At 46.7% G+C, this 22,423-nt stretch overlaps 1 protein-coding gene and 2 long non-coding RNA genes across 3 annotated transcripts in view; all 3 read left to right on the forward strand.

The window, feature by feature from the left end:
- LOC124261043 (von Willebrand factor A domain-containing protein 5A-like) overlaps positions 1-22,389 on the forward strand; it is a 32,466-nt gene extending 10,077 nt beyond the window's left edge. The window contains exons 2-16 of the mRNA XM_046695365.1: positions 9,086-9,322; positions 9,985-10,207; positions 10,543-10,706; positions 12,384-12,486; positions 13,188-13,301; positions 13,716-13,842; positions 14,735-14,876; positions 17,014-17,093; positions 17,243-17,357; positions 17,691-17,852; positions 18,185-18,362; positions 19,227-19,467; positions 20,373-20,677; positions 20,909-21,033; positions 21,292-22,389. Coding sequence (XP_046551321.1) covers positions 9,086-9,322; positions 9,985-10,207; positions 10,543-10,706; positions 12,384-12,486; positions 13,188-13,301; positions 13,716-13,842; positions 14,735-14,876; positions 17,014-17,093; positions 17,243-17,357; positions 17,691-17,852; positions 18,185-18,362; positions 19,227-19,467; positions 20,373-20,677; positions 20,909-21,033; positions 21,292-21,489 — 2,514 coding nt within the window. The 3' untranslated portion in view covers positions 21,490-22,389. The remainder of the gene's footprint in view (positions 1-9,085; positions 9,323-9,984; positions 10,208-10,542; positions 10,707-12,383; positions 12,487-13,187; positions 13,302-13,715; positions 13,843-14,734; positions 14,877-17,013; positions 17,094-17,242; positions 17,358-17,690; positions 17,853-18,184; positions 18,363-19,226; positions 19,468-20,372; positions 20,678-20,908; positions 21,034-21,291) is intronic.
- Positions 15,089-15,896, forward strand: LOC124261039. The gene is made up of 3 exons (XR_006894243.1): positions 15,089-15,272; positions 15,342-15,509; positions 15,685-15,896. It is a non-coding gene; the product is annotated as an uncharacterized LOC124261039 (long non-coding RNA).
- Positions 15,917-16,263, forward strand: LOC124261040. The gene is made up of 3 exons (XR_006894244.1): positions 15,917-15,968; positions 16,064-16,091; positions 16,193-16,263. It is a non-coding gene; the product is annotated as an uncharacterized LOC124261040 (long non-coding RNA).
- Positions 22,390-22,423: the final 34 nt, after the last annotated feature.

Here is a 22,423-nt window from a genome sequence, read left to right on the forward strand (position 1 = left end):
TGGGTTTGACAAAAAAGTAAACACGAAGACCTCCATCACTTGGGGCTTTCCTCCAACTTCCAACTGACATATTACTGGGACACTGTTCGAAGTCAGACTCAAGTTCCATTCTGGTACCACGTGACCAATGCTTGTCATTTCACTGATTACTCATCATTGTACTATCAGTTTAATGGAAGTGAATTGCATTGAAGCACACGGCGAATAATCGAATAATATCGTCATGAGTGTCATTAGGAGATAAACATGTGTTGGAAAATCAGAGGTATATAACGTAATTATATACCTCTAAATGACTTTAATTATCCAATCACAATTAGTATTTATTGAAATCATGGTAAAATGTTCAATTGACTGAATTAAAACGTGAAGAATGGAGTGTCGCAAGAGTATAACTATCTATTTCGACTTCAACAGCACCACATTGTCAACGACATCACACTTACAGGGGTCATTGTCAACGGCGTGGCTCTCATGACTGTCATCACACTTACAGGGGCCGTTGTCAACGACGTTGCTCTCATGACTGACATGACACTTACAGGGGCCATTGTCAACGACGTGGCTCTCATGACTGACATGACACTTACAGGGGCCATTGTCAACGACGTGGCTCTCATGACTGACATGACACTTACAGGGGCCATTGTCAACGACGTGGCTCTCATGACTGACATCACACTTACAGGGGCCGTTGTCAACGACGTGGGTCTCATGACTGACATGACACTTACAGGGGCCATTGTCAACGACGTAGATCTCATGACTGACATGACACTTACAGGGGCCGTTGTCAACGACGTGGCTCTCATGACTGACATCACACTTACAGGGGCCATTGTCAACGACGTGGCTCTCATGACTGACATGACACTTACAGGGGCCATTGTCAACGACGTGGCTCTCATGACTGACATCACACTTACAGGGGCCGTTGTCAACGACGTGGCTCTCATGACTGACATCACACTTACAGGGGCCATTGTCAACGACGTGGCTCTCATGACTGACATCACACTTACAGGGGCCATTGTCAACGACGTGGCTCTCATGACTGACATCACACTTACAGGGGCCATTGTCAACGACGTGGCTCTCATGACTGACATCACACTTACAGGGGCCGTTGTCAACGACGTGGCTCTCATGACTGACATGACACTTACAGGGGCCATTGTCAACGACGTGGCTCTCATGACTGACATCACACTTACAGGGGCCGTTGTCAACGATGTGGCTCTCATGACTGTCATGACATGACACTTACAGGGGCCATTGTCAACGACGTGGCTCTCATGACTGACATGACACTTACAGGGGCCATTGTCAACGGCGTGGCTCTCATGACGTGGCTCTCATGACTGACATGACACTTACAGGGGCCGTTGTCAACGACGTGGCTCTCATGACTGACATGACACTTACAGGGGCCGTTGTCAATCGACGTGGCTCTCATGACTGACATGACACTTACAGGGCCATTGTCAGCGACGTGGCTCTCATGACTGACATGACACTTACAGGGCCGTTGTCAACGACGTGGCTCTCATGACTGACATCACACTTACAGGGGCCATTGTCAACGACGTGGCTCTCATGACTGACATGACATGACACTTACTGACATGACACTTACAGGGCCATTGTCAACGACGTGGCTCTCATGACTGACATGACACTTACAGGGGCCGTTGTCAACGACGTGGCTCTCATGACTGACATGACACTTACAGGGCCGTTGTCAAGGATGTGGCTCTCATGACTGACATGACACACAGGGCCATTGTCAACGACGTGGCTCTCATGACTGACATCACACTTACAGGGGCCATTGTCAACGACGTGGCTCTCATGACTGACATGACACTTACAGGGGCCATTGTCAACGACGTGGCTCTCATGACTGACATCACACTTACAGGGGCCGTTGTCAACGACAGTGGCATTGTCTCATGACTGCTCTCATGACACTTACAGGGGCCATTGTCAACGACGTGGCTCTCATGACTGACATGACACTTACAGGGGCCATTGTCAACGACGTGGCTCTCATGACTGACATGACACTTACAGGGCCATTGTCAACGACGTGGCTCTCATGACTGACATGACACTTACAGGGCCATTGTCAACGACGTGGCTCTCATGACTGACATCACACTTACAGGGCCATTGTCAACGACGTGGCTCTCTCATGACTGACATGACACTTACAGGGGCCATTGTCAACGACGTGGCTCTCATGACTGACATGACACTTACAGGGGCCATTGTCAACGACGTGGCTCTCATGACTGACATGACACTTACAGGGGCCATTGTCAACGACGTGGCTCTCATGACTGACATGACACTTACAGGGGCCGTTGTCAACGACGTGGCTCTCATGACTGACATCACACTTACAGGGGCCATTGTCAACGACGTGGCTCTCATGACTGACATGACACTTACAGGGGCCATTGTCAACGACGTGGCTCTCATGACTGACATGACACTTACAGGGCCATTGTCAACGACGTGGCTCTCATGGCTCTCATGACTGACATGACACTTACAGGGCCGTTGTCAACGACGTGGCTCTCATGACTGACATGACACTTACAGGGGCCGTTGTCAAGGATTGGCTCTCATGACTGACATGACACTTACAGGGCCATTGTCAACGACGTGGATCTCATGACTGACATCACACTTACAGGGGGCCGTTGTCAATGACGTGGCTCTCATGACTGACATCACACTTACAGGGGCCATTGTCAACGACGTGGCTCTCATGACTGACATGACACTTACAGGGCCATTGTCAACGACGTGGCTCTCATGACTGACATGACACTTACAGGGGCCATTGTCATGACTGACATGACAGGGGCCATTGTCAACGGCGTCTCATGACTGACATGACACTTACAGGGGCCGTTGTCAACGACGTGGACTCTCATGACTGACATCACACTTACAGGGGCCGTTGTCTCGACGTGGCTCTCATGACTGACATCACACACTTACAGGGCCATTGTCAACGACGTGGCTCTCATGACTGACATGACACTTACAGGGGCCATTGTCAACGACGTGGCTCTCATGACTGACATGACACTTACAGGGGCCGTTGTCAACGACGTGGCTCTCATGACTGACATGACACTTACAGGGGCCATTGTCAACGACGTGGCTCTCATGACTGACATCACACTTACAGGGGCCGTTGTCAACGACGTGGCTCTCATGACTGACATCACACTTACAGGGGCCATTGTCAACGACGTGGCTCTCATGACTGACATGACACTTACAGGGGTCATTGTCAACGACGTGGCTCTCATGACTGACATCACACTTACAGGGGCCATTGTCAACGACGTGGCTCTCATGACTGACATCACACTTACAGGGCCATTGTCAACGACGTGGCTCTCATGACTGACATCACACTTACAGGGCCGTTGTCAACGACGTGGCTCTCATGACTGACATGACTCTTACAGGGGCCGTTGTCAATGACGTGGCTCTCATGACTGACATCACACTTACAGGGGCCGTTGTCAACGACGTGGCTCTCATGACTGACATGACACTTACAGGGGCCATTGTCAACGACGTGGCTCTCATGACTGACATGACACTTACAGGGGCCATTGTCAACGACGTGGCTCTCATGACTGACATGACACTTACAGGGCCATTGTCAACGACGTGGCTCTCATGACTGACATGACACACTTACAGGGGCCATTGTCAACGACGTGGCTCTCATGACTGACATGACACTTACAGGGGCCATTGTCAGCGACGTGGCTCTCATGACTGACATGACACTTACAGGGGCCGTTGTCAACGACGTGGCTCTCATCTGACATGACATGACTGACATCACACTGACATGACACTTACAGGGGCCGTTGTCAACACGTGGCTCGTGGCTCTCATGACTGACATGACACTTACAGGGGCCATTGTCAACGACGTGGCTCTCATGACATGACATGACACTTACAGGGCCGTTGTCAACGACGTGGCATGACTCTCATGACTGACATGACACTTACAGGGGCCGTTGTCAACATGGGCTCTCATGACTGACATGACACTTACAGGGCCATCGTCAAGGACGTGGCTCTCATGACTGACATGACACTTACAGGGGCCATTGTCAAACGCGCGTGGCTCTCTCATGACTGACATGACACTTACAGGGGCCATTGTCAACGACGTGGCTCTCATGACTGACATGACACTTACAGGGGCCATTGTCAACGACGTGGCTCTCATGACTGACATCACACTTACAGGGGCCATTGTCAACGATGTGGCTCTCATGACTGACATGACACTTACAGGGGCCATTGTCAACGACGTGGCTCTCATGACTGACATGACACTTACAGGGGCCATTGTCAACGACGTGGCTCTCATGACTGACATGACACTTACAGGGGCCATTGTCAACGACGTGGCTCTCATGACTGACATGACACTTACAGGGGCCATTGTCAACGACGTGGCTCTCATGACTGACATGACACTTACAGGGGCCGTTGTCAACGGACGTGGCTCTCATGACTGACATGACACTTACAGGGGTCGTTGTCAACGACGTGGCTCTCATGACTGACATGACACTTACAGGGGCCATTGTCAACGACGTGGCTCTCATGACGTGGCTCTCATGACCTGACATGACACTTACAGGGGCCATTGTCAACGACGTGGCTCTCATGACTGACATGACACTTACAGGGGCCGTTGTCAACGACGTGGCTCTCATGACTGACATGACACTTACAGGGGCCATTGTCAACGACGTGGCTCTCATGACTGACATGACACTTACAGGGGCCATTGTCAACGACGTGGCTCTCATGACTGACATGACACTTACAGGGGCCGTTGTCAACGACGTGGCTCTCATGACTGACATGACACTTACAGGGGCCGTTGTCCTCGACGTGGCTCTCATGACTGACATGACACTTACAGGGGCCATTGTCAACGACGTGGCTCTCATGACTGACATGACACTTACAGGGCCATTGTCAACGACGTGGCTCTCATGACTGACATGACACTTACAGGGCCATTGTCAACGACGTGGCTCTCATGACTGACATGACACTTACAGGGGCCATTGTCAACGACGTGGCTCTCATGACTGACATCACACTTACAGGGCCGTTGTCAACGACGTGGCTCTCATGACTGACATGACACTTACAGGGCCATTGTCAACGACGTGGCTCTCATGACTGACATGACACTTACAGGGGGCCGTTGTCAACGACGTGGCTCTCATGACTGACATCACACTTACAGGGGCCGTTGTCAACGACGTGGCTCTCATGACTGACATGACACACTTACAGGGGCCATTGTCAACGACGTGGCTCTCATGACTGACATCACACTTACAGGGGCCATTGTCAACGACGTGGCTCTCATGACTGACATGACACTTACAGGGCCAGGCTCTCATGACTGTTGTCAATGTCAACGACGTGGCTCTCATGACTGACATGACATGACTTGACACTTACAGGGGCCATTGTCAACGACGTGGCTCTCATGACAACGACGTGGCTCTCATGACACATGACACTTACAGGGGCCATTGTCAACGATGTGGCTCTCATGACTGACATGACACTTACAGGGGCCGTTGTCAACGACGTGGCTCTCATGACTGACATGACACTTACAGGGGCCATTGTCAACGACGTGGCTCTCTGACATGACAGGACATCACACTCATGACCGACAGGGCCGTTGTCAACGACGTGGCTCTCATGACTGACATGACACTTACAGGGGCCATTGTCAACGACGTGGCTCTCATGACTGACATGACACTTACAGGGGTCATTGTTAACGGCGTGGCTCTCATGACTGTCATCACACATACAGGGGCCGTTGTCAACGACGTGGCTCTCATGACTGACATCACACTTACAGGGGCCATTGTCAACGACGTGGCTCTCATGACTGACATGACACTTACAGGGGCCATTGTCAACGACGTGGCTCTCATGACTGACATGACACTTACAGGGGCCGTTGTCAACGACGTAGCTCTCATGACTGACATCACACTTAGAGGGGCCGTTGTCAACAATGTGCCTCTCATGACTGACATGACACTTACAGGGGCCATTGTCTTCGACGTGGCTCTCATGACTGACATCACACTTACAGGGCCATTGTCAACGACGTGGCTCTCATGACTGACATCACACACTTACAGGGGCCGTTGTCAATGACGTGGCTCTCATGACTGACATGACACTTACAGGGGCCATTGTCAACGACGTGGCTCTCATGACTGACATGACACTTACAGGGGCCGTTGTCAACGACGTGGCTCTCATGACTGACATGACACTTACAGGGGCCATTGTCAACGACGTGGCTCTCATGACTGACATGACACTTACAGGGGCCATTGTCAACGACGTGGCTCTCATGACTGACATCACACTTACAGGGGCCGTTGTCAACGACGTGGCTCTCATGACTGACATGACACTTACAGGGGCCATTGTCAAGGACGTGGCTCTCATGACTGACATGACACTTACAGGGGCCATTGTCAACGACGTGGCTCTCATGACTGACATGACACTTACAGGGGCCGTTGTCAACGACGTGGCTCTCATGACTGACATGACACGTACAGGGGTCATTGTCAACGACGTGGCTCTCATGACTGACATGACACTTACAGGGGCCGTTGTCAACGACGTGGCTCTCATGACTGACATGACACTTACAGGGGCCGTTGTCAACGACGTGGCTCTCATGACTGACATGACACTTACAGGGGCCATTGTCAACGACGTGGCTCTCATGACTGACATGACACTTACAGGGGCCATTGTCAGCGACGTGGCTCTCATGACTGACATGACACTTACAGGGGCCGTTGTCAACGACGTGGCTCTCATGACTGACATGACACTTACAGGGCCATTGTCAACGACGTGGCTCTCATGACTGACTCTCATGACTGACATGACACTTACAGGGGCCATTGTCAACGACGTGGCTCTCATGACTGACATGACACTTACAGGGGCCATTGTCAACGACGTGGCTCTCATGACTGACATGACACTTACAGGGGCCATTGTCAACGACGTGGCTCTCATGACTGACATGACACTTACAGGGGCCGTTGTCAACGACGTGGCTCTCATGACTGACATGACACTTACAGGGGCCGTTGTCAACGACGTGGCTCTCATGACTGACATGACACTTACAGGGGCCATTGTCAACGACGTGGCTCTCATGACTGACATCACACTTACAGGGGCCGTTGTCAACGACGTGGCTCTCATGACTGACATCACACTTACAGGGGCCGTTGTCAACGACGTGGCTCTCATGACTGACATGACACTTACAGGGCCGTTGTCAGCGACGTGGCTCTCATGACTGACATGACACTTACAGGGGCCGTTGTCAACGACGTGGCTCTCATGACTGACATGACACTTACAGGGGCCGTTGTCAACGATGTGGCTCTCATGACTGACATCACACTTACAGGGGCCATTGTCAAGGACGTGGCTCTCATGACTGACATGACACTTACAGGGGCCATTGTCAACGACGTGGCTCTCATGACTGACATGACACTTACAGGGGCCATTGTCAACGACGTGGCTCTCATGACTGACATGACACGCTTACAGGGGCCATTGTCAAGCGACGTGGCTCTCATGACTGACATGACACTTACAGGGCCATTGTCAACGACGTGGCTCTCATGACTGACATGACACTTACAGGGGCCATTGTCAACGACGTGGCTCTCATGACTGACATGACACTTACAGGGCCATTGTCAACGACGTGGCTCTCATGACTGACATGACACTTACAGGGCCATTGTCAACGACGTGGCTCTCATGACTGACATCACACTTACAGACGGGCTCCATTGTCAACGACATTGTGGCTCTCATGACTGACATGACACTTACAGGGGCCATTGTCAACGACGTGGCTCTCATGACTGACATGACACTTACAGGGGCCATTGTCAACGACGTGGCTCTCATGACTGACATGACACTTAGGGGCCATTGTCAACGGGCTCATTGTCAACGACGTTGGACTCTCATGACTGACATGACACTTACAGGGGCCGTTGTCAACGACGTGGCTCTCATGACTGACATGACACTTACAGGGGCCGTTGTCAACTGACAGGCGTGACGTGGCTCTCATGACTGACATGACACTTACAGGGGCCATTGTCAACGACGTGGCTCTCATGACTGACATCACACTTACAGGGGCCATTGTCAACGACGTGGCTCTCATGACTGACATCACACTTACAGGGCCGTTGTCAACGACGTGGCTCTCATCATGACATGACATCAACGACGACACAATCTCATGACTGACATACAGGGGCCATTGTCAACGACGTGGCTCTCATGACTGACATGACACTTACAGGGGCCATTGTCAGCGACGTGGCTCTCATGACTGACATCACACTTACAGGGGCCATTGTCAACGACGTGGCTCTCATGACTGACATGACACTTACAGGGGCCTCTCATTGTCAGGGACGTGGCTCTCATGACTGACATCACACTTACAGGGGCCGTTGTCCTCGACGTGGCTCTCATGACTGACATCACACTTACAGGGGCCGTTGTCATCGACGTGGCTCTCATGACTGACATGACACTTACAGGGGCCGTTGTCAACGACGTGGCTCTCATGACTGACATGACACTTACAGGGGCCATTGTCAACGACGTGGCTCTCATGACTGACATGACACTTACAGGGGCCGTTGTCAACGACGTGGCTCTCATGACTGACATGACACTTACAGGGGCCGTTGTCAACGACGTGGCTCTCATGACTGACATGACACTTACAGGGGCCATTGTCAACGACGTGGCTCATCGGATCACTATCACGGCAGGGAAAGCCAGAAATGAGCATCTCCCGTTGTACCCATGTTGGTAATCGATCTCGGGTTTTTGACGTGGTGAGCAAACGCTTTAACCACTAGGCTACCCACCCTACACTCGGTTACGTTCAGGTTATTGTCATCCAGCTGATATTCATAACACTCTCACGTTGTGTTCCAGTCCCGCTGGAGCGGGTGGACGTGTCGGTGACGGTCCACGGATTCCTGGCCAACGTCGACGCCTCCCTCACGTACCACAACGCCGGATCTACAGCTGTGGATGTGGTCTTTGTGTATCATGTTGACGACAACGGCGCCGTCTACAAATGTGAGGCCGAAATGGACGGGAGGAAGATTAAGGCAGAAATCCAGGAAAAAGTACAGGTGAGGAGAACGGTCTTTCTTTGTTGTAACTAGTATATAATTCAATACTATAAAATAGGTAGGTAGACCATGCTTACCTTTTGGCGAACACCTGGTATCACCACTGCTCCATCCATTTACTTAATCCCCAGTGTTTCCCTCTAGACCCGACCCGTGAAGGTCCCGGTTAGAATGAGCCTTCAATAACCCATGCTTGTCGTAAGAGGCGACTAAAGAGATCAGGTGGTCAGGCTCGCTGGCTTGGTTGACACATATCATCGGTTCCCAATTGCGCAGATCGATGCTCATGTTGTTAATCACTGGATTGTCTGGTCCATACTCGATTATTTACAGACCGCCGCCATATAGCCGGAATATTGCTGAGTGCGGCGTAAAACTAAACTCACTCCCTCTAGATCCTGTCTCGACAGTCATTGTACAGTGATTATGTTCTGGCCTGGACGTCTCATATTTACGAAAGCACGTTTCAGTATGGCGTAAGATATGTTGTAATGTCATTTGGCGTAGCTAGTTGATCAAACAGCTGTATTGATTTGCAGTTCTAAGTCTTTAAACCCGTTTTTCGAGAGAAATCGTGTATTAATATACTTGTGCGCATTTGAATCGCCTGTGTTTCGAAGGGCTATTTATTCGTCGTACATATCTTGGTCTACAAATTTCAGGCAGAGTTAACCTACGAGGAGGCCACGGCTAGAGGTATGACTAGTGTTCTGATGGAGGAAGATTGTTCTTCAAGAGACATCTTCAGATGCAAGCTGGGTAATCTCCCCTCAAACTCGGACGCCAAACTCCAGTTTTCCTTCGTCACTGAACTGGTCCAGAAGACTGATGGGTCTCTCAAGTTTGTTCTGCCAACGGTTCTCAACCCAAGATATTATTCTGAAGGTACAAACAAAAATATGTTCCTGAAGATACAATTTTAGATATTATCCCAAAGGTACAATCTTAATTACTATTCTGAGGGTACAGTCCAAGATATCATTCCGAATTTATTGTCCTAGATAATGTTCCAGGGAGCCTGTTCAGTAAAAGCCGAACAACTGTGATCTCAATTTGCTTGTGTGAGGGATGCTTTGGACGGTTTTTCACATCACGGCGTGTCAGCGTACAAGACCTAGGGGATGTTTGTCAGACACCTCGGTCAACCCCACAAGCTAAGGTACGGTATTAACGAGCCGTGGAATAGAATCCTAGATTATTCAAATATTCTTGTATTGCAGGTGACGACAAAGAAACTAGGTTTGACCTCTTCGCAAGAAACAGTTGTCAGTATATGCTAGACTTCGAGGCAACAGTTGTTTCAAAACATGGAATTTCTGAAGTGTGGTCAAATACTGACAAACTTGTCACCACTGTGATGCCTGAAGACTGCAATACGATGACGGTAGGTGAATGTTTCATGATGTCGGTCAACCCAAAATGCTAATTACGATTATCTACAGAACAAATCCAGGTTGTGTGACGATGTGAAGAAAGGTTAGGTAAATTGATAGTATCGGGTTCCGCTGTTCGTTGGTTTGAATCCAATGTTTAATCATTGATTACAACCATTGGTTTGCAACGACCATAAACATGTTTCTATGTTTCACCAGAGTTTTAACACAACCTAGAGATGGGCATGTTTCAGGCGGTCCTCCCATATCAGATGACAAGATGTGGTGATGTGGCCCAAACACTGTTTACAGTGGCACGTCTTATAGCTCACACACTATATAACGCCACATCGGCTTGCACCAGAGATCAATATCTGCCTGAACAATGACGTTCAAAGAACACAATAGACATGAGAACGTTATATTCAAGAAAATTGTCATATTCATCCACATGGTTTGCTGAAGATTATTGATTCCCCAGTTAAAACTAAACTAAAGACTTTACATGGAATCAGTCCATAACAGAACAGCGTGAAACCATCCAACAATAAACTTAAGAAATGTAACAATTGCATTATGATATTAAATAAGTTCAAATCAATACAAATTGACAAATCTGACAAATCTTGTTATGCCCACACCAGCATGTCCAGTCTTGTTATTTACCAGCATGTCTTAGTCTTGTTATCACTCAGCCACACTACCAGCATGTCTTTTATGTCGCCATTTGTCCCTTTCAACTGATGCTTGGCTTTGCCACACTACCAGGGATGGCGTCTCTCGCAAGCCACACTACCAGCAGCCACCCACCCACTGGATTACACAATCTGACTAAACAGCTTAGTCATTTTGTGTAACAACAATCAATATACTTCAGTCATTTCATGTAATGACTCAATATACTTAGTCATTTCATTTTAGTCATTTCGCGAAATGGCTGACCTTCTTAGTCATTTCACATGTCTGATTTCACAATCTGACTGTAACATATACAAGAGAGGGCCAGGCAGAGAGTCTCCAAGGTACAATAATCATCACACACACGGCTGATCTTCTTGTCGCTTCAGATGCAAGAGATAGGGCCCTCATATACCTAGTAAGAAAGGATTGTCCAACTCCCTGGGTCAGAACATGGGGAAAGTCTCTAGAACTCTGTCTAAGTATGACACAAATACAGAGCACACCTCTGCCCCCAACTCACTGTCAACAGGTACATGGTATTACACTTGGACCATTGTGACACCTCTTGTGTCTGTATCCTAACAATGCGGAAGTACATTGAACAACACGTAGATGCAAATGGTAATGAGGTATTTGCATTTGCACCTGAGACTGGGTCACAGTAAGCTGAGATTCGTGATTTTCTTTGAAGCCAAACTTTTTCAGAAGAACCGATTATTTAACAATTAAAATATCCATATCCATCAAAACGTACCCACGAATTACCATCTGCATATTTCCAAATTGTGATCGCACGGTAATGTACCTCGCGGAGATTACAGGTAAGTAAATAATTCCAGCAACATGAACCCCACGCCGTGAATCCTTGCTCCTAACATCAATCAACGTTTACCGCTGACGGCTGCGAAACAAACAACAACAACAACAACAAAATCAAAGAAAACAGAACACGAAAATAATACCTTAAACAGCTAACACTATATTCATGATATTATTCTATTTCACAGATTGGTCTTGCCGAAGAGTTTACACCTGATCACAGTCTGTCATTCAGCGTATTGTACAGGGATACCCACAGACCACAAGCCACGCTGGAGAAGGGTAGAACAGGTAGATCACATTAGTAGGTCGTCTCCAAGAAATGCGGGACTTGTCCGATAATTAAAATTGATCTTTCTGGTGTAGGGAACTCATCGTTAACCTAACCCTGCCTGTATCACCAGTAAACAAAGCAGGTGTCATGTGACCTCGCTTGTCGAGAATTACAGACAGACAGACAAGTTTATTCAGTAAAAGGCCACAGGCCCATCATACAGTCATTTGCATATGATATAGATAGTTTAGTGCACATGCTGCGTAAGAGGAACATTTCTAATGCGCTGAAGTACATGATACAGGAAAATACTGACATCTCTTATGATACAATCATTATGTGTTTTCATAATGTTAATAAAATTGGCATTTGGATCAAAATCAGTCAAATATTTCTGAATATATCTTTACCTTAAATCAGATGTCGAGAATTACGTATACATGTATTTGTCGAACTCGGTTTTGTATTTGATGCCGTTGTTTACCTGGAATGTTAGTTTGTGTGGTGTTTGACAACAAATCCTTCAAGAATGACCATACAACATAAACTTGGAGTTGCATCCCTGGGGCATGCCAGAACTCTGTGGTCGGGGTTCGAATCCTGGTTCGCCGGGATCATGTTTCTTGGTGTTTGAGAGTTGAAAGTTTTTTCAAGGTGACATTAATCGAAGTCACTCACCACTATCTTAAGAGACGAATGTGGACACTTGTATCCTCAGATTGCCCAGGGTCCCTCCTAGAGATGGACATCCTCATGCTGTCGTTCTACCCAGATCTCAGCATCACTACCGAACTCGTGAAGTCAGAGTTCATCTTTATCATCGACCGGTCAGGTAAAACACGTTACTGACAAATCATCTTATATGTATGCACATCAGGTAAACGGTTGGGAATTGTTTAATTCTATTTAAGTTTATCACCCTTTTGTATCTTTTACTGTGTTTTACACACGCACAAAAGCAGAAAATAAGCTTAAGGAGTATTTTTCTATGCAAATGTATTGCGATGGCGTATCATTAATTATTAGTGTAAGATGGTATATTTTTGACTGATTCGTAACTTTCTCGTAAAGTCTGATCTAAGGAAACCAGCACATTTTGTATGATGAGTTGGTGTTTAAGGCGTTCGATCGTCACACAACGGCCCAGGATCACCTGAATACACTCAGTCTGTGTTTAGACCATTTCTGATGTCAGACACTGTGAAAGTGCTGGAATATTGCTAACAAGATGCCGTCCAACTCACAGCAAGTATGCATGGGGAACCTATGCTGAACGCCCAAGAGACCCTGCTGTTCTTCCTGAAGAGTCTCCCTGTGGGCAGCTACTTCAACGTCATCAGCTTTGGGAGTTCCTGTGAGGCTCTGTTCCCCCAGTGAGTTCTGTGTTTACGTAATTACACTATCAGCCATGAATACCATCTAGGCACCATGTGACTGCTCGTGAAAGAATTACAAAAGATAATAAAAGGCCAAGAAGAACTTTAAGAACGTATGAAAGAAAATTATATCTTTTATATTCGTCGAATTGTCAAATTGTTACTCGTGACTGTAGATTCGTCTAGATGGGGATCCCGTCCACAAAGCGACCTTACCGCTAACAAGATCGTAATCCAATAGTTTAACAAAGGAACGGGGCTACTGGTTCTGTGGAATAGGGATTACTCGGAGGCAATAGATCTGTTATTTGAATGTATCAATAACTGAAACATTGTGTTATTACTTTCCAAGCGCTATCTGGGCTCGTTTAAAGAACCCAAGGACGTGAATTGGAATCAGGTGAGGCGAGGTAAAACTACGAGTTCAGGAATAATACACCTGCATGCACGTGTGTGTGTGCGTGCGTACGTGTGGCTGCTTGTGCCAGTCTAGCCATGTGCTGCTTTCAGCTGCAAGCACACTGTCATACCTTGCCCGAAGTTACACATTAACACCCAACCCAGACACCGCATACTGAACCGACTCCTCTTTTTAAACGTAGTGAACATATATTTTTGAATAACCATTTGTCATAAAGGGTTACACTGGGTACCCTTCAACTCCTGTTTGTCGAAAGAAGCGGCAAAATGGATGAGGTGGTAGGTTCTGAAACTCTCTCGCAGCACTTCCAGACATTTTAGTCCAGGCCCGATTATAACAGGCCTTCGTCGTATTGCTGGATCATAGTTTTTCTGAGAACGGCATTATTAAACAACAAGCAAACATGTATAACTCTACGTGACTGTTGAGAAATGGTCAGTTAATGACGTACTGTACTTGGGGCACTAGGAGTGTACGATATGGGCCGTCATCTCTACAGAAGGCGATGGAACTTCAAGCGACTCTGACGGCTAACATGGTCGGGACGGAGCTGCTGAAACCCCTCAGTCTGGTGTACGGCGGGAAACCTCAACCAGGCTATACACGACAGGTAACCTCGACCAGGCTATACAGGACAGGTAACATCAACCAGGCTATACAGGACAGGTAACATCAACCAGGCTATACACGACAGGTAACCTCGACCAGGCTATACACGACAGGTAACCTCAACCAGGCTATACACGACAGGTAACCTCAACCAGGCTATACACGCCCTGTAACATCAACCAGGCTATAACGACAGGTAACAGGTAATCGACCAGGCTATACACGACAGGTAACCTCGACCAGGCTATACACGACAGGTAACCTCAACCAGGCTATACACGACAGGTAACCTCGACCAGGCTATACACGACAGGTAACCTCGACCAGGCTATACACGACAGGTAACATCAACCAGGCTATACACGACAGGTAACATCAACCAGGCTATACACGACAGGTAACCTAATATACCACCGGTAACATCAACCAGGCTCAACCAGGCTACGATAGTTAACCTACACGACAGGTAACATCAACCAGGCTATACACGACAGGTAACATCAACCAGGCTATACACGACATGTAACCTCGACCAGGCTATACACGACAGGTAACCTCAACCAGGATATACACGACAGGTAACATCAACCAGGCTATACACGACAGGTAACCTCAACCAGGCTATACAGGGCAGGTACCCTCAACCAGGCTATACACGACAGGTAACCTCGACCAGGTTATACACGTCCTGTAATTTCGACAAGGCTATACCCGACAGGTAATCTCGACCAGGCTATACACTACAGGTTACCACAACTAGGCTATACACGACAGGTAACCCCGACCAACCAGGCTAGGCTACACGACAGGTAACCTCGACCAGGCTATACACGACAGGTAACATCAACCAGGCTATACACGACAGGTAACATCAACCAGGCTATACACGACAGGTAACCTCGACCAGGCTATACACGACAGGTAACCTCAACCAGGCTATACACGACAGGTAACCTCGACCAGGCTATACACGACAGGTAACCTCGACCAGGCTATACACGACAGGTAACCTCGACCAGGCTATACGACACGACAGGTAACCCTCGACCAGGCTATGCACGACGGGTAACCTCGACCAGGCTATACACGACAGGTAACATCAACCAGGCTATATCCATAACACGACAGGTACCGACATAATCAACCAGGCTATACGACAGGTAACCTCGACCAGGCTATACACGACAGGTAACATCAACCAGGCTATACACGACAGGTAACATTAACCAGGGCAGGGCAGGTACCTACGACAGGTAACCAGGCTATATACACGACAGGTAACCTCTATAACCAGGCTACCAGGCTATACACGACCAGGTAACCTCGACCAGGCTATACAGGGCAGGTAACCTCGACCAGGCTATACACGACAGGTAACCTCAACCAGGCTACGACAGGTAACCTCGACCAGGCTATACAGGGCAGGTAACCTCAACCAGGCTATACACGACAGGTAACCTCAACCAGGCTATACACGACAGGTAACCTCGACCAGGCTATACACGACTGGTAACCTCGACCAGGCTATACACGACAGGTAAACTCGACCAGGCTATACACGACAGGTAACCCCAACCAGGCTATACACGACAGGTAACAAGCGAGGTCTAGACACCTCCAGTGAAATCATACATTATCCTTGCTTTAAAACTCTCCAGTGAAATCATCCGATAATTTCACCCATACCTTATCCATTCTGTCGATAACTGAAGTGATGAATCCTGCAATGAACACCGACATAAGTTGGTGTAATTGTGGATAACGAAACAGAAACAGAATTGACAATTTGTATTGTTTTGACTGAACACTTTGAGAATCGCCACTGCATTTCTTTCCCTATCAGTGTTATTTTTGTTTTCGCCTTGTGTTGTTTAATGGTTGAGGCCGCACAAGCATTCCAGTTACCTGACATCAGTGACCGAGTGTCAACCAGAAACATCAGTGATATAATGAACAGTACCTACGAAGTGTACCAAGTGATCAAACCTGACCACCCAATCCACCTATTCGCTGATGCCGCTAGGGTCCTATACTTAACCGGGTAGATGGATGTTCGTTTACCTCACCTAACTGATTATCTATAGGTGGCAGTGACATATGATGTGATGGAGATGGGAATAACTGTGGTTACTTTCCAGATGTTTCTGTTGACTGATGGCGATGTCTTCAACATCGCTGACATTGTTTCACTCGTAAGGAGGAATGCCCCAGAGAACAGGCAAGTATCTCTGATTATCAGGTATTGCAGTAAGACGTGTGTTATCGTTTCAGGCATATTGTAGTGACTGTAGCTCTGTACGACTTTTATAGTCTTTAATTATGTTATGTCCTATCCTTAACCTAAGTATATTTTTATTTTCGTCTCAGGGTGTTCACGGTAGGTATTGGGGACGCGGTGTCCCTGCCGCTGGTGAGGAACATAGCCAGGGCCGGGCGTGGCCAGGTGGAGCTGGTTACCGGGAGTGACAATCTGCAAGAAAAGGTAGGTAACACATCTGAAAATGTTCGCACAGCATTACAAAAATTACAGACACAAGACACGTCAGATCCGAATATTTTCCCCCCTTTCCATCTGCTGTGATGTGATCTCTACCGGGACAATATTAAAAGTAATGTTACCTCAACTTGTTTAAAGAACAATGTTAATATTATTTTTAAACCAGCAGTTATCCCATGTTATAATGTCTGACAATCCTGTGGAGGCCTGAGCTTATGTGTAATCACACTGTGATCAGAGAAACAATTTGTCATTAGAGCCGCTAAGAGCTGTCAAGGTCGACGCCAGCTCCACTAAACCTGTTTACTCTGTGCCCAGGTGATGAAACTACTGAAACAAGCAATGCAGCCCGCAGTGACTGACCTGGTCATCGACTTCCAGCTTCCGGCTGGCCTTGCAGTGGCTCATAGAATACCCCAAGACATGCCCGATATATTCAGCGGCCAGAGGTGTACCTTCTATGGCTTCTTAACAGGCGAGGTAGGGATATAAATATAGGATGCAATACACTTTGGTAACCTTTGGGTGACCTTGTCCTTGTATATATTTCATTCATCAGTAGACACTAGTAAATATTTATCTTCTGGATTGTTTCTGATCAGAACTTCCGAGCGTAACTTCTAAGAATTTTTTAACTGTAGTACAGTGTACTAGTGTACATAGTACGTGCAGTCTTGACTTCATGAAATTCGAAAAAATGAAACGTATGAAAGATTTGTTGATGGTTAGAGAATCGCTGTGAGTGTCTCAAGTTAGACTGAACGTAAGCTATGGACTGCCTGGATGATAGAATGAGATAGCTATGTTTACAGATGTCGTCTGACACGTCAACTGTTGGGAAAGCCACGATGTCGGGTAACATTGGCGGGAAAACGTTCACCCACACAATGACGTTTGACGTCATCGGCGACGCTGTGATGACGCCAGGACACTTTGTCCACAGGCGGGCTATGAAAACCATTGTTGACGATCTGGAAGATCAAGAGACAGGTAACGGGTTCAGGTCTGTCCGTCATGCATACCCCTATCACTGTCACCCTTGTCGTCTACCGAGGTGTTTTAAATGACCAAAGCTTATAACACAGCTGGATCCGGTTTCCAGGATCCGATCATGGCGATTACGGATTAAAATTCCAAATTAGACTCGTTCCTTTCATTGTAAGCATCATGTCCGTACATGGACAAATCCCTCTTGAGATGGGGATGTAGGGCTTCAGGTACTTTAAAGCATCCCACCTCAAGACACGTGAAAATAGCTCTTCTTCCCAAGTTGTTTGTGAAGCACTTTCAAAGATGTGTTTGGCCGTGACGATAGCACACTATTTCCTAAACCAGTTTGATGACGAATGACATGCAGGAGCTCCCAAACCATCGTTGGTTTCTGGTGCTCTCTTGATTCAGGCACAATGTAGTCTTCGGCCTCCACTAAGTGAAGTATTCTGGTAATTAACCCTAACAACAGGATGAAGGATCACAGATATTGGGTATCGGAATGTAACATTCAGGTGAAATGTGGATAAATGAGATCAGAGTTTTTTGACAGTTTGTTGTTTAACACTCAGCAATATTCCAGCTATATGGCGGCAGTCTGTAAATAATCGAGTCTGGACCAGACAATCCAATGATTGAAACAAGGGGCATCGATCTACGCAGTTGTTTTACGATGACATTCATCAACCAAGTCAGCGAGCCTAGCCCTGAACCCTAGTCGCCTCTTACCACAGGCCAGAGAGAATATTAGAGCTGAATATTACAGGAACTGTGTTATTTCCTCCTTTGTACGTTTCCCAACATTAAGCTTACCCACTGTGGTATAAGCAATGCCACTCTCCAACACTGTCGATTGTGTTCCAGACTGTGGCGCCAACAGGAAAAGGGAGATAATCGTCGCGAGTGTTGCGGGTAACATCATTTCAAAATACACGTCGTTCGTTGGCATTGATCCAGAGATGAGTGAAAGAATATATGAGCCGATCAGAAAGGTTATACAGTTTGTTGCCATGGATACTGCAAAGAATGAGAAATTACATCCAGCGGTCAAGACAGAAAGACTATTACCAAGATGGCAAATGTTCAACCCAGAAATCAAATGCCAGTATGTATTTTCTCACCCAGAAATCTCTAAGCCAAAATGCTAGTATGTATTTTTCACCTACAAAATTAATAGCCTTGTGAATGCATGGTCTTTAACGTTGAACATGAGCAGTTTTACATGGTACAACAATTGTTCCAGAAAATGACAGGGAAACACTTTTGCCCCTGGTTTTACAAAAAAAACACAGTAGGGTGTAAAGTTTAGTCTTCCAGTTCAGTTGGTAATGCGTTCGGTAGTCACGCCGAATTCCACGAGGTTGATTCCCCACATGGGTACAATTTGTGAATCCCATACCACGTCCCCAGCCATGAGGTTGCTGGACTATTGCTAGAAAGGACTTAAAATCACACTCTTGACGATAAAAAAGCCACGGAGATCCGAAACATCCTTTTCATCATGCCTTTTTTGGTTGATTAAAAAAATGTAGATCGGGGTTGTGTATGTTTTTAACAAGTCATCAAGGTCATGTGAACAACGACAAGCTGAGTTTAACAATAAGAAGTTATTTAGTGTATCTAGCAACGGAAATTACAATTTGAAAATAGATTTGTGGTTGAAAAAGGCCATTACTCTCTCTTTTGTTTGTTAGTTCTTTGGATTCAGCTTCATGAGATTTGGAACTACATTTTTGTCAAAATGCAAATTCGACTGTCTTTTTTTTAACTACTTGAATTATAATGATTGATTAGACAATACAAAAAACACAAGTTGTTTTCAGTATCCATAATGGGATACATGTGTCCCAGTTGTACAAACCTCCACCATTCGCTCAGCAAAGAGGCCTCTCTCAGGTGTGACAGGCGTCAAAGACCACTTCGACCGTCAAAGAAGACTGGAATATGGTTCCAGACTAGGCCTATGTAAAATACAATTTTGAGGGTGTTTTTTGCACATTTCATCTCCAGGACAAGAAGCACTTTATCCCGGGAACTTGATGTGAGGTTCTCCCAACACAAAGATCCGGTTTGTGTCCGCGACAGAGATAACATGGATGTTTATGGAGGTCACCAAACTAGAGATTCCAGCAGCCCGACAAGACCCATATCCAAAAACTGTCTTCCACGATGTTCTTGCTTTTCTTGGATGTTCCCATCACCGAGAACAAAGAGTATGGATGAAGGCTTGGAGAACAGAAGTACATGTGGAGTAGAAGATGTGACATTCAGCGTCGGTGACCATGACGACGTGACGGCCACACCTATTTCTACAGGTAAATGCATGTCTAACATATATATTTACAGCCAAAGTGAGTAGGCGTTGCTCTTAGCACACGTAGACACAAGGAATGGTCATTGGACACTGTAACCATGGGAATCGAGCCGACACTTTACACCTAGGCCCACAGACCGATTCTACCTGCAGAAGAAAAGGGTTTACTTCACGATCATTGAACGTGCTTCCTGCCAACCTGGCTTTTGTACAAAACAGTACATGTCTTCAGTTGCAGCTAAGGCAAGCACTATGGTGGCGTTGCAGGAGTACGACGGTTCCTGGTCGTTGACACCAGAGTTTGCTGCCGTTGTGGATACCACCGAGGACACACTACCTGTAAAAACGCTTTCAGTGGTAATGATGTTTTTCAACAACTTAAGAAGACCCTTGGCGTGGTCATACTACTCAGTTGAAACATTCGTTCGCTTGGGTTCTAGAATGCATAACCTTACACTGATGAACCAATACATTTAATGACGTTCACAGCTAATGAGCACGTGTAATGAGTGAATAGACACTTATTTTGTTGTTTTACTTATCTTTCATGACCTTCATTTTCCATAGACACTTATTTTCTTGCTTTATTTATCTTTCATGACCTTCATATTCCAGGAAGAAAAGGTATGGGCTACCAGTCTGGCTATTTGTTGGTTGACCTTGAAATGCCCAGAGGAACGGCCTGTGTGGGAGATGGTGGTCAACAAAGCCAGAGACTGGCTGAGCAAGCAGCTTGGGGGACCGGAGGAGGTCGACAATCTTCTCAAGGAGGCTGAGGGCATTGTGTTTACAGACTCTGCCAAATGCATGTAAGCTGAGAATAAATGGACACAAATGTATCGGACTGGGTGATCAAACTGCAGTTTTAAAACCTCTTTCAACAATGTTTCAACTTGGTCACAATTTCTTGTAAATCAATCAACCAAGGCCAGACAAACCAGCGGTTAATGTGTTGGGAGATACGGGGTATATACGATGGTACACATTGAACCATGTCACCAAACTTCAACACCTTATATAACTAAGTTTATATAGGTACTCCTGCAACAGAATGCGTGGACAAGGAGATGGGCAAGGCAAGTTCTTCAAGCTCACCAAGGACAGAGTTTGTGGATGGTGATGACAAGGAGGATTATAAGCTTGAGAAACAATGTAACCATCATCTTTTCAATTCTACAAGGAAACTGCTTGTGATACTGGAAATATTAACATTAGCATGCTTCAAAGAATGATTTAGTGATCTTTACACCACTGTATCAACATTCCAACAATGTCACACCTGGAGGAACAGGATGAGGAACTGAACCAGGGACTTCAGAATGATGAGAAAGGAACTTAAATAGGTCCTGAAATGTAGCATTATTGGCATCCAGAGCATTTCCTCAATGTATGATGACACACATCTGGAGCTGATAGGTTACAAGTCAGTCAATGAAAGAGCCAAGGCGAGTCCAAATACATCTGTGAAAACCTGGACTCACTGATGCACAGTTTGGTTAGGACTTGGAACAGTGGACTCCATATTGATTCCACTTCTCGGTTTTGCATTTCTGGTGCAGATAGGTTCTAGCTGTTTTTACCAACAGTATTCCCTAAATCATGGCATAACTAAAAGACACCACTATTGGTTGGCAGAATTTGGTTTGAGCTGGAGTAGGCTGGCGTGGAGTAGGGAGCTATGTCAATTGACCTTGGATATCATTATGTGTCAAACACAGGTTATCACTGACCCTAAACATGTGACAGA

The sequence above is a fragment of the Haliotis rubra genome, unplaced genomic scaffold (assembly GCF_003918875.1).
Source record: "Haliotis rubra isolate DU_JTF1 unplaced genomic scaffold, ASM391887v1 Scf786, whole genome shotgun sequence".
Taxonomy (NCBI): domain Eukaryota; kingdom Metazoa; phylum Mollusca; class Gastropoda; order Lepetellida; family Haliotidae; genus Haliotis; species Haliotis rubra.